General features: G+C 35.5%; 2 protein-coding genes across 2 annotated transcripts in view; one reads left to right on the top strand and one right to left on the bottom strand.

Moving 5' to 3' along the window:
• LOC105178034 (probable glucan 1,3-alpha-glucosidase) overlaps positions 1 to 7,437 on the bottom strand; it is a gene marked incomplete in the record, with an annotated part of 8,596 nt that extends 1,159 nt beyond the window's left edge. The window contains 4 exon segments of the mRNA XM_011101371.2: positions 1 to 115; positions 2,353 to 2,488; positions 2,566 to 2,839; positions 5,700 to 7,437. Of these exon segments, the coding sequence (XP_011099673.1) occupies positions 1 to 115; positions 2,353 to 2,488; positions 2,566 to 2,839; positions 5,700 to 7,289 (2,115 nt within the window).
• LOC105178033 overlaps positions 9,964 to 12,069 on the top strand; it is a gene marked incomplete in the record, with an annotated part of 5,009 nt that continues 2,903 nt past the window's right edge. The window contains 2 exon segments of the mRNA XM_020699072.1: positions 9,964 to 10,494; positions 11,885 to 11,982. Of these exon segments, the coding sequence (XP_020554731.1) occupies positions 10,051 to 10,494; positions 11,885 to 11,982 (542 nt within the window).

Genomic DNA, 12,069 nt, shown 5'->3' with positions numbered 1-12,069 from the left:
AGGACGAGCGACGGGAACACCACTGGCATTCGCCTCTCTGAATAATGTGTAAAAGTAAGGAAGCAACATATAGCGTACATGTATGGCTTCCTTAATAACTTCTGTATTGCGTTCCCTGTAAGAAAAGGAAAAAATTTGTTGACAGGTTGCAGATTCAATTGAAAATGAATGTCAGTTAGAACTACAGTTCTAGTTGTTGAAGTGCCTTTCAGGAAATAGGAAATCCTAAATGATTCACTCGAAAAAACTAAAGAGAAAAATGACGAACACAAAATGCAAAACGATAACAAGACAACAGTTGACATATACGGCAACACAAAAGTAAAGAACGAAAAAGAAAGAACACAAAATTAACTGCGTGCATGTAAATTGACCTACTTCCTTCTCTATAAGCTGTCTACCCACGAGTTCTCTTTCCTTTCCAAAGAATTATTCAAATTTTGGATTCAATGGCCCTTGTAAAGGTAAGGCTTTAACAAGCTGACAAACACCAATTTAGTTATCAGAAGATTTGGTCCCTTGACAATTGAGTCATGTGCAGTGTTGGCACATCAACAGTACACATACTCTCTTCCTACACTTCCATATATTTGCAATCGGCTCATGTTTAGCTTTTGGCCGGCCACATCTCATGCTGAATTCTTCGATGTGAATTTGGGCCAAGAGTGAGTAAACTTTTTGAAACATCATCTTTCTCACTCCTTATTTCTTTCATGGCTTTTCTTTCCTCTTTTGGATATCACATATTTACTCACACAGGAGTCAGATGAGGATTCCTTGTCCTTCATCTTGCAATTCTTTCCTAAACCAGTGTTTGGTTGCCAGAAGGAGAGATAGAAAGCTTAGGAAAGCCTCTTTCTTGCATTTTGGTTCATTTAGATTGCAGGATAATTGGATACACCCTTTTTCCTAAACAATTTTCCTTCAAACCATTGAGTAAAGGTGGTGTATAATGTATACGATAAGGTACAGTAGACAAGTAACCCTTCACTGCATTTATATTCCATTTTATTTTGGGTTTTACTCTGACCCAAAAACAAAACCAAGCATATCCCACTTGTTCAAAACCCTTTTTCCAGAAATATTATTAAGAAATCTTAAACATTAAGTTTTAATCTATATGTTTACGCACATTTAATTGATTACGTGAACTAAAAATAAATTTATATATTAAGAAACTGGATGCAACACCACTAATTTAAAAGATACTCCCTGAGATTACCTAAAAACATTCATCACATTCCTAGTGCATTTCTCAGAAACTCCCATCTTCAAACCCACTTTCTCAGGCCATCTCTCCAGTACAGCCAATCTTTCCCCACTCCCCCATTCATCATTGCAAACAGTATATGCAACAAAATCTATACTTTCCTGGCAACCATATTTACACTTTGACCAATATGAGAGAGACTTGCACAAAGAAAATCTAGTGAGTGGAGGCTATACCAAGTGGGGCCATGACTGAAAGAACCATATTCAGTAAATTTAAAGTCAACCAAACCCAGGAGTTTGAGACTCTGAAACCTGTCCTTACTGATTTCCCAACAGGAAAAGTGATAACAGATTTTACAAAATGTTCATTTACAAAGAAAATGGTCAAATTATTTATAGGGCCTACTCATGTCTTTATGAGAAACTCAATAAAAGTTTATTATAGTTGAAGCCTTAGGAAATAGTAATCTTACATGAAATGTTACAAGTTCGAGGCCACCAATAACAAAGGGCAGAAAAATATTCCACAGAATATGCAATTATGTGTCCAAAATATATAAATGATAATAATTCCCTCAAACTCCCTGTAAATGACCGAAGAGCCTTACACCCCGAAAAGATTGAAACTCAGTAAGATATTTGCTGAGTAATAATTGTCAGAAAATTAAGAATTACAAAATATAGAATGAGCATATATATTGCTCTAAAACAAATGGATAGAAAATTAATTTTGGTACATATAAGCAACACCAAGTATTATTTGGCTAACATCATGACAAAAACGACTAGAAATGAGAACCAATAGAATCAGCAATGCTAGGATTCGGCCATTTTGACTAACTATATAAGACAAATACTAGGTATGAGATAGAAAAATATGCAGTTGTAGGTTATCTTCTCTTAATACATAAACCAAGCCAAAATACAAGGTGAGCATTTTTAGCTGAGTCGTGTAAACTAACCGTACTAGACATGCATTTAATCCTGGTGACTAGTATTTCTTTGTAAATCAATCAATAGTATCAAACATTACTGGAAACAGTATACACACGCACACAGCAGCACACACAAACACAGTCCATCACATTTTCCCCTCAAGCAGCATCAAGTCTTATAGTTAAAATAAAGAGAATATCATACCCAAACAACCAAGGTTCACGTCGTTTGGTGTCATGATGAGCATGTGCTCTAAAGAAGGGATAATAGGCACCCAGCTGATACCAGCGAACCAACAACTCAGTATCAGGATTACCAAAAAATCCACCAACATCCGCACCTGTGAAGTAAATGCCAGATTATTGGAATTGTAGCCATTCATACCCATTAAGATACTAACAGGGCAATTTTACTAACCAGAGAATGAGATCCCTGTTAAACCGAGTGTCAGGATCATGGGAACTGAAACCCTTAAGTGGTCCCATTCAGCTGAGTTGTCTCCTGTCCAAACTGCTCCATATCTTTGACTCCCAGGGAAAAAGGCTCTTGACAAAACAAAAGGTCTGTCTTTTCCGTCACCTCGCTTAACAAGCCCATCAGCTGTAGCCATGTGGAAGTAGTAGCCATAGGCATTATGAAGCTCCCTATGCTCAACATTTCCATAGTGTAAAGCATCTCTAGGCATTGAGACCTGATGAAGAAAAAAGAGCGAGTGTTTCATCCAAGAAGTACGATTCCCTTTAGGAGACAATAAATTATTCACGTGATTTTTCAGAAATAAACTCATTTCTTTAAAGCTTTGATTGAAATTTCAATTGTTACAGTTGAAAAGTATCAAAATCTATAGAAAGTTGGAAAGCCAGCAGCCTTGTCCTAAGCTACTCATACCAAATGCAATATCTTGTGATATCACCATGGATACTTGAGATGTAGTTCAGTTACCACGTTCATCATCTATAAGATATAATCATCAAAATGAATTACTTATGTTGGAACTAGTTTACCATTGATTCTAAAACCAATTCCAGTTTATATGATGGTGAACCACAAGAAATCCAGTGTTGGTACAAGTTACCCTATACAATGCAACTTTTGTGCTGGCTGAAATGGACTTGAAGAAAACAAGGATACTTCCAAATCTTATGGTGTTTCATGACCAAAAAAGATGTATAGATCAAACATTCTTAGCGAAAAAGAATGATGCATGCATTACGGCCAAGAACAGGCTCAGAATCCGTCAAAAGGAAATATATAACGAACTTGACAGTGCAAAACCAGCTTAACCTGGTAACGAAATTAGTACACTATTAGCTGCCCTTGAATTTTCTACAATTTTAAAGAGACATTTTGGTGCACCACCAAATTATATTGCCTTACCCTTTTTTACAGTCTCATCAATTAAACAAGTTTCATGCAGACAATCATCAACCACTGGATGATAATTTATAAAACCCAGAATTTCTGAATAAAGAAAACAATAACAAAGTTATGATCCCTCATTTTCTTCTGTTCCATTTTGTTGTAGAGTGAATCCCAAAGTTCTACTTACATAGAGATTTCAAATTATCACAGAAATCAACAGCCAAAGATTTGGTTTATAAGTTCTTAAAATGTCCATATCTCACTGTTCCAAAGCTCCCTTCCATCATTTCTCTTTATTATTATATTTCTCCTTGTGGGGAGTCTGGGGTGGCAGAAGTAGATTGGCACATCCTAGGTTATAGAGGACTATCATCTAAAGCTGAAACTGCAACATGGTCTGTTTCACAAGTAGTTGCCAAATAGTTGCATAACAAACTGTAGTTCAACTCCGTTTTCTTCACTAATATCTCAAATTGTTAACATTAGATACCGCAATAAATTAAAAAAATTCATTCAAGGAGGAGGAATTGCCACTCTCCCAATTGAACAGAGAAATAGATGTTAAATTTGTATTACATGTTATATGTAGCTCATGTCAAATCTGTATGTCAGTATGAAACAACTTCATTAAGAACTTTTTACAACCCATAACATGTGCAAAGCCCAGACTTCACAAGTGAATGATAATAAATATCCAAACCTGCAAGCTTCTTAGAGCTTGTTTGGTTGGATTGAAATATGTTATATGTATGGTGTTTGATTGGAGAGAACACACACTGGGGAAATAGAACTGGAAGTATATGTTACCTCTCCAGATTCCAATTTTGTTTCCGTCCAAAATAGGCATAAAAGTGAGAGTACAAGGCCGAAAAGACCAAAAAATACATACTTTATATTTATTTACTCTATTACCTTTACATATAATTTCCCTCAATTTCTCCCGCTAATAACGCCTGTATATAATCTTTATAATCTAGTTCTTTGATGAATATTTTTATTAATAAGTTTTTAAACTTTTAGTAACTTAAAATTATTTAGTATAATATTAAATTGTTTATTTTCTAGAAAAAAGGAAGAGAAATGGCTAATCATTACTTTCCTTATAACAAACAAGGGAAGCATTTGAGATTTACCCCCTCCAATCATTTCAACCAACTCAAAGGAACACTATTATTCTTTCCCCTCCCCCTCGCCTTTTCATTTCCCCTCCCCCTTTCACTTACCCTTTCCTCTCATTGATGATTGAACAAAACGAACACTTAGTGCAAACTTGATATCCCTGGCTACTTTCTGAATAAAATTGTAACACAATTTACTTAGGTATCTCAAACTCGTTCCAGCTACATGTAACTTCCTTTCTGCTGTTGGAAAACAACAAAAACATCCTGAGAGTGTTTTTTCTTGTGTACATTTCAAAGTTATTAGTGTCCGCCTAATAGTAAGCACGAATGTACACATAAATGTATGATAGGTGAAGCAACCATAATTGAATCATAAGATCATGCAAAAGTTAGCTATTGTTTTCAACACCATAAAAGAGAAAAATATGTCACCTCCCGTCGAACTCCAGGATGAAACTCCTTATTCAACTTTAAAACACTATTTCACAAGTTATACACAAACAGATTCTGGACAACAGAGAAAGCTCTAGCACCAATGAGGATTATTTTCAGTAGTTCAAATAGTAGCAGGTCACTTGACCGCCTAAAGAAATTACTCTACCTATTTGGCACCAGAAGCATTTGAAAATTCCCAGCTTCAAGCAGCTCTTTAATGTGTGCATGTCTTACTAAAATGCATCCATACTTCTACTTCCTAGACCAGTTATATTACGACTAAGTTTGTTTCCTTCCTTGAAGGTAAAATGCAATACAGACTTCTGACAGTCTGTTCAGGCTTCCTATATAAGAAAATCGAAGCATGTGTGTGGAAGACCAGCACTTAAGATTCACAACCAAATAGGATCTCATAGAGTAGCATACGAGTGATGTTAAGAGGAAATTTGATTTATCAAAACATGAAGGCCTAAGCTATTGTGGATAACTCTGAATGAACACTAATTGCACTAACTAATAAACCAAGCACACGGAAGTAATTTTGTTACAGATAGATTCCATCATAGACTAATTATAGCAAAAACTGTGAGGAAAATAACCTGAAAAACCATAGAACCCAAATCAAGAGTTTACCTCTGGGCCATTGAAGACAGAAGGTTCATTCATGTCATTCCAGATGTACAAAGATGGAGTCGAACCAACATAATTATCGTATGAGAACTTATCAGCCCACCAGGATCTAATCTCTGGATTCACCATATCCAGGTATGATGAAGAGCCAGGCCAGCACCATCCATCAAAATCCTTTCCAGTTGCATCCTTCACATAGTATCCTTTTTGGGAAGCCTCCTTATGAATGAAATATGAGTCATCCCGCTTGATGTGAGGGTCAACTATAGTCACCATATGCCTACCTTTTGCAGCTAATTTCATCTGCATCTCTTGTGGGTTGGGAAATAGCATTTTGTCCCATGTAAAATACCTCTTCCCATCAGTATGCTCAATATCAAGCCACAAAACATCATAGGGAATGTCATGCTCATCAAATTTCGCATCAACGCTGAAAACATCCTCCTCATCTCTATAATTCCACCTACACTGATGGTAGGCAATAGCAAACAGCTGAGGCAAGGCTGGTGCTCCTGTTACACTAGTGTACTGCTTAACTACATCTTTTGGCCCCGGACCAACAAAAAAGAATGCATCCACCACACCAGCCTCACTCATCCACAAGGTATCAACCCTCTTCTGGTCAGAAGGTAACATTAAAACCGAAGAGAACTCATCATTCCAGCCAGGCCCCAAAACATCAATCTGCATTTCAGCAGCATTCAGCCAGAAAAACCCAGAACTCCCTCGTGACTTACCATGTGATATCATGAATGGAACAGTCCCATAGAGCCCAAAAGGAGAATCATGGATATACTCAAAAACATCAAGATTAAAAAGCCTATAGGGCTCAGAATCCTCAACTCCAGGCCCTTTAGTTGGCTTTAAGGCTAAACTAGTGGCGTGTTCTGGAATGCCATAAACAAAATCAGCATCATAAAACGACACATCAAAGCTAATACTCTGTGGTCCGTAGGGCCTTGTATCAGTGTGGCTCCTAAACCTCTCCTCCCAATCCTCATTTTCCTCTTTTTTATCCCTCAGCTGTTCAAAATCAAACAAGCCATTTGAGTTCAAAGACAACACCTTTTTACCCTTTTTACCACTCTCCCTCACAAATACCTCAAAAGGGTCATGCCTAATCACTCCTTCAAACCCGTCAGAAAGATAAACGAAAGACAAGATACCCGAACCATCCTCATTTTTCTCCTCTTTCAGCCTCTGCAGCCACAGCTTCTTTTCCAAAAACTCAGGTACAATCACATCCGGCACCTCAAATCTCTTCTTTCGTGGACCTAAACTTTGGTCCTCGTCAATCTTCACCCTCATCACTCCATCCTGATATGCCGATATTCTGATAACCAAGGGCTTTATGGGCTTCCCTTGATTTTCAGAATTTTCTTGATTATTCTCCTTAGAAATGAGTTTTGCCACAAGATCACCGTCAGAGACGGAGACATCCGTGGCGATCAAGGAGCAGGCGCCCGGCTTCCGTGAACGGGCGCGTTTGCAGAATGGGGTCTGATTGCAGTTTCTGAACTCATCTTTTTTCCAAGAAAAACAACAATTTACGAATAGAAGGAGAAACAAAACAGTGCACAGAGGTTTCCCCATTGCTTCTTGTTTCAATTTCTTGTGAAGAACAGATCACTGCTCACAGTGTAGACAAATCATGTGATCGGGAAGAAATGGTTAACAGACCAAGAATTTCAAAGAGTGTTTGGAAGTACGGCGTGTGAGAAATGAGACTGGTAACTGAGAACAGGGATGGGATGTGTAGTGTATTTGCAATTTTCACTTTAAACCCCTAAATCTTGCTCAAATCTCACGTGAACCACTAAAGTTATCAGAAATTCCCTAATTAATCACCATCCATTTAGTTAAATCACTTTATATCGGACAAATTCGAGATGATGGATTTAAGTTTTATCGAATGTATATATTTATCTCAATTTATGTGAGTTATTTTTAATTTTAATTTTTTTATAATTATATTGATATATTAATTGAATGAAAAATTATTATAATTTATTGTTGACTCTGTTTAGTATATTGTTTAAATCGATGTAATGCTTAAAAAAAAAAACTCATCATACATAAATTCAAAAAAGACAGCTTACGTACAACAAAAAACTAGCAATTGAAACATACTCGATACATGTGCATAATTTAAATTTTTATTGTATATATTAACAAATAAAAAAGAAGAATGATGAAAGTAATAACTGGTTAAAAATAATCGAATAAAATAATTATTGATTAAATTAATTAATTAAAAAATATGATTATTTGTAGGGATAGAAAAAATAATTTAGTGTATTTTAAGCAATTCATATTTTGTCAATAGATCGATGGTTATTAGAGGAGTCTCTCCTTAATTAATAGTATAGATATTCAAAATATTTATAATAATAATGGGCAAATTTGTTATTTTGTTCGGCCTATAGAATTTTAATTATAATTAATAATAAAAAATTTAGAAATAACTTAAAATGACGATTTTAAATATGAAACTTGACGTATTTATTTTATATTTTTCACCTATCTTTTATTATGTTTATTTATTCTTGTATACATTTAAAATGGGAAATATATAGCTCTTGTATACAAAATATTTGGCAATAAATATAAGGTGCTTGAGAGGGAGAGATGAGATTAGTGGACAATAAATATTATTGAATTGAATTTTCTATTCTTATTTACACTTAAATAAATATTTTTTATGTTAAGCATTTATATTTTAAAAAAATGAATCGATTTTTAATCTCTAAAAGAATACGTATTGGTGTTATAAACCAACTAAATAAAACACTACGAACGTCATTTGAAGTATTAGATCTCGATCTTTACTTCTTATATTCTCTTTTTTTTTTTGCAAAAATCCCCCCGTCTAATTGTAAATAAAAGAATATTTCCTCCTTCAAAATCCCAAAAGCAACTTTATTTATCGATTGGTGATTTAAAAATAATCCCAAAAGCCTACTTTATTTCTCCACCCTACTGCTTATGCTTATCACAGGAGATTGAGTCACATGAACATTTATTTTCTAATTGCAACTTTTCTGCTCAGTGCAAATAAAAAATACAATGGGATGTGAGACTTAAGTAATCATCTTTTATCTTGTCCTAGAGAAGTTCTTTGGGCAGCACGGAGATATAGAGCAAGTAAAACTTACATAATATGGCTTATAGGACACTCCTTGCATCCCTAGTTTATCATATATGGCAGGAACGCGATTTCAGACGATTTTAAGGCATCCATTGTGAACCAAATGTGCTAGCTTCTCTTATTTTGGAGGGAATTAGGCAAAGAATAGTTACGAGAGGACTTCCTTATTCCTTATAAACTCTCATGATGCATATATTGTAAAATACTGCTTGATTGTAAGTATTTGTTAGATCCTATAGTTTTGTTGTACAATTATTTTAAATTAATGCAGCACCTTCAACTAAAAAACAACAAATGAATACATCGTTGCATTCTTTATAAAAAATATAGTTGTTATGTTTATCTATATTCCTTAGTTTTAAATTATTCTTGTCCACGTATTCCTGTACACTCACGGCACGTCTACTAACAGTGTTGTGATTATGACACGATAGATTAACGAATGATACTATTCAGGATAAGTTGTGTTACGCTAATGTAATATTTTGCATACTTGTTTTTGACTAAATGAAGGGTTATTTTATATTTTTGTTTACTAGAAACGTGTTAATTTGTGATGTTAGTAGGATACAATTGTCATAGATAAAGACAATACTGAAAGCTGCTTTTAACCAGCAGATTCACATTCCTTCTCTCATTTTTCTTTTTATTTTCGATTCCACATCAATTTACATCTCTTAGGCCGACAAAATGTTGTTAGGGGTGATTAGGTCGAGAGTCATGCATAATTACTGCTAGTAAACACACCCTTAGTTGATTTGAAATGAAAATTTTTATGATTAATTTTACCATTATCTGGATAATTGATACCCTATTTTAATTTCGCATCATATATATATAATAAAAATAAACATGTAGTTGCGATGGCATAAAATGATAAGTAATCACTTATTAGGATATCGTTTGATGGATAGGGCGCACAAACAATATATTTACAAAATTATGGGTTACTTTCGTTATTTTAATATCTTAATGGACTACGTTGACATTTATACCATAATTGGGGTACTAAAATGAAAGTGAAAAAAGAAGGGTTTCATTGGTTGGGTTTCCGTTGGGGCCAAAATATTATTTTCGAACTATCAAAGGACTTGAATAGAAACGTGCAGAAAAACGTGCGAGGGAGGAAACAAAATCTGAAAATCATCGATAAGAATATCTCTCAGTGTCCACAACCCAGATACCGTACCTCTTAGAACACTGCAAATGGCGTTATCTACACCGAGATTTTCCATTTCTGCAACTATTTTTCCAAGTATTTCGAAAAATACGTCCAATATTCTGCAGCCCTTCATTAATTTTTCGCAATTCAGTAGAAGAAACGCTAGCTTTGGTTGTAGATATGGTTTATTATGTTGCTATGCGGCGGCGAAGCAGCAGAAGAGCGGCGGGGCGCCTGCTACGAAGAGGAAAAAGAAGCCCAGTAGTAAGAATAATAGTAAGACTTTGACTGGAGATGATTTTGTGATTGAAAAGAGTGGAACTGGTGGTGGTGGTGGTGGTGGTCGTGGGGTGGAGGTGTTGGAGTCGCCGTCGCAGTCGGACCAGTCACCCTACACGGCGCTGCCACTGCCGAAGCCGCCGGCGGGTTTTGTTTTGGATGAGCAAGGGAGAGTTCTTATGGCTTCTAACAAACGTATTGCTACTATAGTGAGTTTTTACTGCTACTTATTTGTTTTATGTATTGTAATTCTATTTGGGCTTGAAATTGCGTGGAATGTGCATTTATTTGGTTCTTTGTTGGATGATTATGGTTATGAATAGTAAGTTTTGGTACATGGTAAAAGTGAATATATGTGGACTCTGTGGGATTTAGCTGTGGCAGGCATGAAATGATGATGTGATTTGTTGCCTATTGGATTTTTTGAAGTGAAATTTGGAGATTTTTCGTTGCATGAGAATTTTCTGAACCCAAAAGAGCCAAAAAATTTCCAATGACGTAGTCACGAACTGAATCAACTTTTGATGGCCGAAATGTGCTTGCAGACATCTTGTTTCACTAGTAGGATTCTTGAGGAAAGCTTTTGAAATCTTGTCCTTACTGAAAGAACTAGTTCTTAGCTAGCATGATCCATTTTGATGGTGCACAAGGATTGATATGTTGCCTTAATCCTTATGGTGGTGGGTTATTGTTGCTCAGTTTTGAAAGTTTCAAACTTTTCTAGGGTATAAATTTGATCAAAGATGGATTGAACGTAGACGGTTACATTGTTGCGTGCATTTGAGTGTATGAACAGGTAGCATATTGGCTTTCTGTTGTTTTTTTTGGGGATTTATTAGAACTCTTGACTTAATCAAGATGTATTATCTATCAAGTAGTTTGGCCTTCTTAAAGTCATGAGGTCTGATGCATCTAAATTCGAGGATAGCCATGCTAACAGTGACCAAAGGGCTGGGCAGCTAATTCTCCTCAAGATACTCTATGAAAATGATTAAAACACAGCATACTTGTAGACACAAACAATTTATTCATCTTGGGCTTCCTTTCCAGGAAATCAATTGAATTTAGATAACAAACTCTATGGAAGTTAAACATGATTGCCAGCGCGCTGATTGCTGCTGAGCCAGGAATGAGATGTTTCTTATTAAAGTGAAAAATTGAAAATTCTACCCCTGTTCAGAATTCATGGTGCTATTGACCATTCAATCAAACCTTTTTTCTTTTTCTGTACTAGTGTATTTTGACAATAACAAATAACATAAATAATACTAAGATTTGAAAGTCTTTTTATTGCAAGATTGTTAAAGAATCATTACAATGCATTGATCAAAGATAAGACGGGTTGGCTTTGTATTGAGCAAGCTGCTGAAATGTGGATGTAGGAAGCAGGACAAAACTGGCATATGTCATTTTGGATGCAGTAATTTGACTTGTCCTTGTTGCTAATTACCTTAGGCAGCTCATTTTCAACTTTTGGGAACTTGTCTCCTTGTCAATTATATTCCTCCTTTTCCTTTTTGCTCATGTTGATTCTTGGGTCACTTTATGGCTGGCAATGTCTTTTTCTATGGTGTGTAATATCTAAGACTTCACTGACAGGTTGATTCTGCGAATAACTTACCCCTGGAGTGTGTTATAAGAAGGGTATTTAGCAATTCACGGGGAGATGAATGCATGCTACTGTGCCCAGTTGATACGTAAGTTATATTTCATTGTTGTTGTCAGATATGTTTTTCTCCTGCAAAATGAAAAGTTAATTATACAATTGTTTACAGGCCTGTTCA

The sequence above is a fragment of the Sesamum indicum genome, linkage group LG15, assembly GCF_000512975.1.
Source record: "Sesamum indicum cultivar Zhongzhi No. 13 linkage group LG15, S_indicum_v1.0, whole genome shotgun sequence".
Taxonomy (NCBI): Eukaryota; Viridiplantae; Streptophyta; class Magnoliopsida; order Lamiales; family Pedaliaceae; genus Sesamum; species Sesamum indicum.
Note: the sequence above shows the minus strand (reverse complement) of the source record. Positions and strands in the feature narration are given on the sequence as shown.